Genomic DNA, 5,398 nt, shown 5'->3' on the forward strand with positions numbered 1-5,398 from the left:
AATAGGCGCCAAGAAGAGTTTTTTATTTTAAGAGAAAAATCCTCTAAATAGTAATATTGATAAGAATATATACTGATTAGAATATAAAAAGCCTCTATAGAAAAACATATATATCTCACTATCAAAAAAGACTATATTCTTAAATAAAGAATATATTTTTAAAATTTGAATTGTAGTTGAGTTCAATTCAATTGTAGTTGTAGTTGAAATTAAAAATATATTTTCAATTTCAGAAGAATATCATGTAAAATCTTGAAGAAGATTTTTTAAATATAAAATCTACTTACGAGAATATAATTTTTTCGGTGATTGAATTGAATCGACGCAAAAACGGAAGATATTGCAAATCCGCAAATTTTCAAAAAATTGTGCTAAATAAAATAAAATTTTGTGCTATAAAAAAATGTCGCGTTTTACAAATATATTAAAAACAAAAATCTACGTCGAAACATATTTTCTGCACCAAAAAAATTATATTCTCGTAAGTAGAAGATTTTATACTAAAAAAATCTTCTTAAAGATTTTAGATAATATTCTTATGAAATTAAGAATATATTCTTTATTTAAGAATATAGTCTTTTTCGATAGTGAGATATATATGGGTTTCTATAGAGGCTTTTTATATTCTAATCAGTATATATTCTTATATCAATATTACTATTTAGAGGATTTTCCTCTTAAAATAAGAAACTCTTCTTAGCGCCTATTTTAGTATAAAATATACTTAAAGTAAGTGGGATATCTTCAAAATAAGAATACAATTTTTTCGGTGTGCGCACGCGAAGATGTTCTTTTTTTTTTGGACGAATTTGTCTTTAAAATTGAATATTTTTGTTTTTTAATCGAGACAAAAACAATGACGCGACTTTGTGCGTTGCGTTTAATTAAAAGGATATATTTCTGGGGAAACTCCGCGAATTGTGCGTGTGTATTTTTTGGCGCGTCGCCATGCGAGATATGACCTTCGGTCATATTCAGCATGTAGCGCGCGATTCGATATCGGTAATTCAATCATCTGTTTTTAAGGCCGAAATTTTTGTTGTTCAAATTTATGCCGACCCGAGATTATTTCGCCGCGAAGACAATTCGTCGGAAAGATTTCTCGTTGCAATTTAAATTAAACGAAGCGCGTCGAGAGAGCTCCGTTGGTATTAGCAAACTCGGAGCGGAGCTCGTGATGCGCCTTCAGACGTACTGTCCTACTGAGCGGTCGTAGCACTTGGCAGAAGACGTGGATTTAATACCTGTTAAGTCTCACGTGAGGGCAATTTGCGAGAGTGAAAATTATCGTTTACGAAGCGACGACGTACGTCGACGGGCACAACAATGCGAACGTGCGCCTCGCGAAAATTGCGAGGAGGAACCAGGTTGTTTTTTGCAACTTCGATTGTCTTCCCCCCGCCCAAAAAAAACGAAGTTGCGAATTGTTGCTCAAAACGATGCGCGAAGTTTTTCTGCTTTTTCAAAGCGACGTTCTTCGTCGTTTCGAGCAACGAATTATCGCGATTTTTTTTTATCGAGAGTTTAATTGCAAATCTGTCGCGATCGATTTTATCGTTACACCGAAAAAATTGTATTCTTNTTTTGAGGATATCCCACTTACTCTAAGTATATTTTATACTAAAATAGGCGCCCCAAGAAGAGTTTCTTATTTTAAGAGGAAAATCCTCTAAATAGTAACATTGATAAGAATATATACTGATTAGAATATAAAAAGCCTCTATGGAAAAACATATATATCTCACTATCGAAAAAGACTATATTCTTAAATTAAGAATTTTATTAAGAATATATTAAGAATATATATAATTCTTAATTTCAGAAGTATATCATCTAAAATCTTGAAGAAGATTTTTTAAGTATAAAATCCTCTACTTACGAGAATATAATTTTTTCGGTGTACGTTTCACGTGAAAAGTTTTTTTTTTAACGTTACTTGATTATTATTATTATTATTTTTTTAATCAGAATTAAGGATTCGCAATTTTTGCCGATAAACAGCGTTCGGTAATCGATTCGAGAAGTTACTACTGTTTTCTCTCTCAGCGTTGCCCTTTTCCTCGCTGCGATGCAGAACGATCTCAATGACGAGAGTCGCGTTCCGTAACTCTGACTGTAGCTTTTCATCGACACCCACTCGCGTTATATAATATATTCTAACGAGAATCCTAGAAAACGTTAACGTGCGCTTTTTACGATCTTCTCTTTGCGAGAAGAAACAAGTTTATTATTGCTCGCGCGTGTAACACGAGCGATAAAAAAGTCACGACGAGGTGCGACGTGTCGTCAGACTTGACTTTTGAGAGTTTACATGGGGATTTTTTTTCGCGGCATTTCCGTCCGCGATTTTCGAAACGAACGAGTTTGCTTTCGTCGATACGAATATAGACGCGAACGGGAGCTGACACGGGGCGCGATTTTGCGAAAAGCGACGACGAGACGTTGTTTCACATCGACCTCGCTCGATCGTCAAGTCTGGCGACGCGCGAATCGGAAACATTACCCCGTCTGACATAATTCCCCGAAACACAATATCGACTTGCGCGAAATTCACACGCCAATGAATCGCGAAGACGTCATATCGTCTATCGCTGTTGCGATTTTTAAATAAAAGTTCAGTTTCACCGCGACATTGTAATCAGCGTGCGACAAAAGATCGACAAGATCTTGCGGGCTACGCAATCAGCAGCAGCATCAGCAGCAGTCGGCGGCGGGCACTTACACCAATACACGGCAACAAAATCCTTCTCGTTGAGGAGCCGTTCGAGTTGCTTGGCAGTGACTTCCTCGATAACCGGCTCGGCCTCCCTCTTGCCGGCCGAGCCACGGGATTCATCGGCTTTCGTCCTTGCGGCGGCGTCAACGTGACCAAGAAAGACCGACGTAAACGCCAACACGGCCAGAAGAACGATCGTCCCCGGGTAGACCGTCGTCGACATCGTCGTCGGCATCGCAGGGCCGCGGGCAGCAGTACACCGCCTTCTTCTCCTCCAGCACCACCACCATCGGCCGAACCGTACCGCCGAACCGTCGTTCGCCGTCGACATCGCCGCACTGACTGCCGCGCGCATCGGCTATTTTTGATTTTTCCGAAAGCGTCGGCCACACCGGGAAAAACGACCGGTGACGACGACGACGACGATGATGATGGCGACGATGACGTCGTCGTTTCAATCCCCGTCGTCTTTCACGTTGTTCCCATTTTTTTATTCTCGTATTTACGACTCGTGTTTGGGACACGAGATTTTAGGACGAGATGAAAATATACAAGCCGTTAACTTACATCGGAACAGCTTTGCCGCGATACGGGATGGATTTATTTGTCCCGCGGTTCATCAGCGCACGTGGGCTATAAGTTCGGGCGATTCTTCCGGATGTAACAACGCCGCGCGAACGAATCGCCAGAACGGTTTTGAATCTTTTCTACGTCGATCGCTAAGTCGACGAAGTTAATTAACGAGAGACGAGAATTGTTTTCGTGCAAAGAAGAAAATTTTCAATCGTTCAATTTGAAACTTGTATTTGGAAGATCTGCTATTTTTTTGTTTATCTCTAAAGATAAACAACTGTTGATTGTTGTTCACATTTTGAGTTTAGATATCGTTTGATACACGTCTAGGATGATATCGTCAAGATGATCAGCCGATATCGCTTGCCCTAATAGACACATTTGTGAAAATATTCCACAAAAATGGCATCATGAATGGCGACGATTTTGCAATGATTGCACTAAGATGATTCGCCATAACGCAACAGTTTTGTCGAAATAAAATTTGGTAAATAATATTTGTCAAAAATTGCGAAAAAGTCGTTATGCATTTCCACAGTATATACACCGAAAAAATTATATTCTCGTAAGTAGAAGATTTTATACTTAAAAAATCTTCTTAAAGATTTTAGATGATATTCTTTTGAAATTAAGAATATATTCTTTATTTAAGAATATATTCTTTATTTAAGAATATAGTCTTTTTCGATAGTGAGATATATATGTTTTTCTATAGAGGCTTTTTATAATCTAATCAGTATATATTCTTATCAATATTATTATTTAGAGGATTTTCCTCTTAAAATAAGAAACTCTTCTTGGCGCCTATTTTAGTATAAAATATACTTAAAGTAAGTGCAATATCTCTCTCTCTCTCTCCTCAAAACAAGAATACAATTTTTTCATGAGTGACGACGATTTCTTGCATTTCTTCATATGCAATCATATTTCTACATATTTTAAACATCACATATCTGAATTTCTTTTCTCAAGTATTGGACAATTTCTTTGTGAAATTAATTTTGCAAATATACCGCTAAGATGATTCGCCATATCGTTATTCTTTTGCCGAAATAGTATTTGGAAAGTAATTTTGCAAACAACTACAAATATTTCAGGAAAGATCAATGTTTTTGCATCTATTTCCTAAAATATGTTTGTACAATTGCAAATTACAATTTTACTGCAAGATTTCGTCACATAATTTTGTAAATGGTTTCCTATCATGAATATATATGTTAACCTTGTAATGCTTGCGGCCGGCGGTTAAGTAAGAAGCAACGTATCGATTATCTTTGAAATCAAGAAGTCGATATGGGGTGTGAAGGAAGGTATATATACGAGTGAGGGGACAGTTCGCGCTTTACAGTTGGATCGTGGTAGCCACGGTGGAACAGATATGGCGGACGTGGACGGGAAGTCTCGCGTCGCCATCGTCGGGGGTGGTCTGGTGCGTTTGAGGTTTTATTTTCACCGAGGAAAAAATTCTTCTCTTTCAATTTGATTTTTAACGATCAAAGAGAGTGAAAAAAACGAAGAAATTTCGATCATTTTGGAAGAAACGTGAGAAAGAAACAAAAACATTACGTTATTTTACGTTGCAGGTCGGAGCGTTGGCCGCGTGTTTCTTCGCTAAGAGAGATTGTCGAGTAACCGTCTACGAGTATCGCTCAGGTAAAAATCGGTGAGAAAAAATTCCCGCGGAACGAAAGTCTGTCTAGATCGAGTCGCGAACAAATTTTCAGACATACGGTCGGAAGACTCGCCCGGTCAGAGTATCAATCTGGCGCTGTCGCATCGCGGCCGGGAGGCTTTGAGAGCGATCGGTCTCGAGGACGATCTGCTGAAACGTTACAGCACCCGTATGCGCGGCAGAATGATTCACGACAAACGCGGCAATCTGAAAGAAATTCTCTACGACAATGTGCGAGGAAATGTGAGTTCACGCTTGTGTTTCGCTTGTGTTGAAATCGTGCACCGAAAAAATTGTATTCTTGTTTTGAGGAGATATCCCACTTACTTTAAGTATATTTTATACTAAAATAAGCGCCAAGAAGAGTTTCTTATTTTAAGAGAAAAATCCTCTAAATAGTAATATTGATAAGAATATATACTGATTAGAATATATAC

The 5,398-nt window shown here is 38.0% G+C and overlaps 2 protein-coding genes across 5 annotated transcripts in view; one reads left to right on the forward strand and one right to left on the reverse strand.

Moving 5' to 3' along the window:
* LOC109856764 overlaps positions 1 to 3,044 on the reverse strand; it is a 55,184-nt gene extending 52,140 nt beyond the window's left edge. For all 3 annotated transcript variants that reach the window (XM_020432396.1, XM_020432397.1, XM_020432395.1), the window contains exon 1: positions 2,723 to 3,044. In XM_020432396.1, the coding sequence (XP_020287985.1) occupies positions 2,723 to 2,951 (229 nt within the window). In that variant the 5' untranslated portion in view covers positions 2,952 to 3,044. The remainder of the gene's footprint in view (positions 1 to 2,722) is intronic.
* Positions 3,045 to 4,649: 1,605 nt separating this feature from the next.
* LOC109856759 (kynurenine 3-monooxygenase) overlaps positions 4,650 to 5,398 on the forward strand; it is a 6,227-nt gene continuing 5,478 nt past the window's right edge. Inside the window, exons 1-3 of one of the 2 annotated variants that reach the window (XM_020432384.1) lie at positions 4,650 to 4,718; positions 4,873 to 4,942; positions 4,990 to 5,204. In XM_020432384.1, coding sequence (XP_020287973.1) covers positions 4,668 to 4,718; positions 4,873 to 4,942; positions 4,990 to 5,204 — 336 coding nt within the window. In that variant the 5' untranslated portion in view covers positions 4,650 to 4,667. The remainder of the gene's footprint in view (positions 4,719 to 4,872; positions 4,943 to 4,989; positions 5,205 to 5,398) is intronic. The other variant, XM_020432385.1, reaches the window with a different exon arrangement.

The sequence above is a fragment of the Pseudomyrmex gracilis genome, unplaced genomic scaffold (genome assembly GCF_002006095.1).
Source record: "Pseudomyrmex gracilis isolate BER0280 unplaced genomic scaffold, ASM200609v1 scaffold_133, whole genome shotgun sequence".
In the NCBI taxonomy this organism is placed as follows: domain Eukaryota; kingdom Metazoa; phylum Arthropoda; class Insecta; order Hymenoptera; family Formicidae; genus Pseudomyrmex; species Pseudomyrmex gracilis.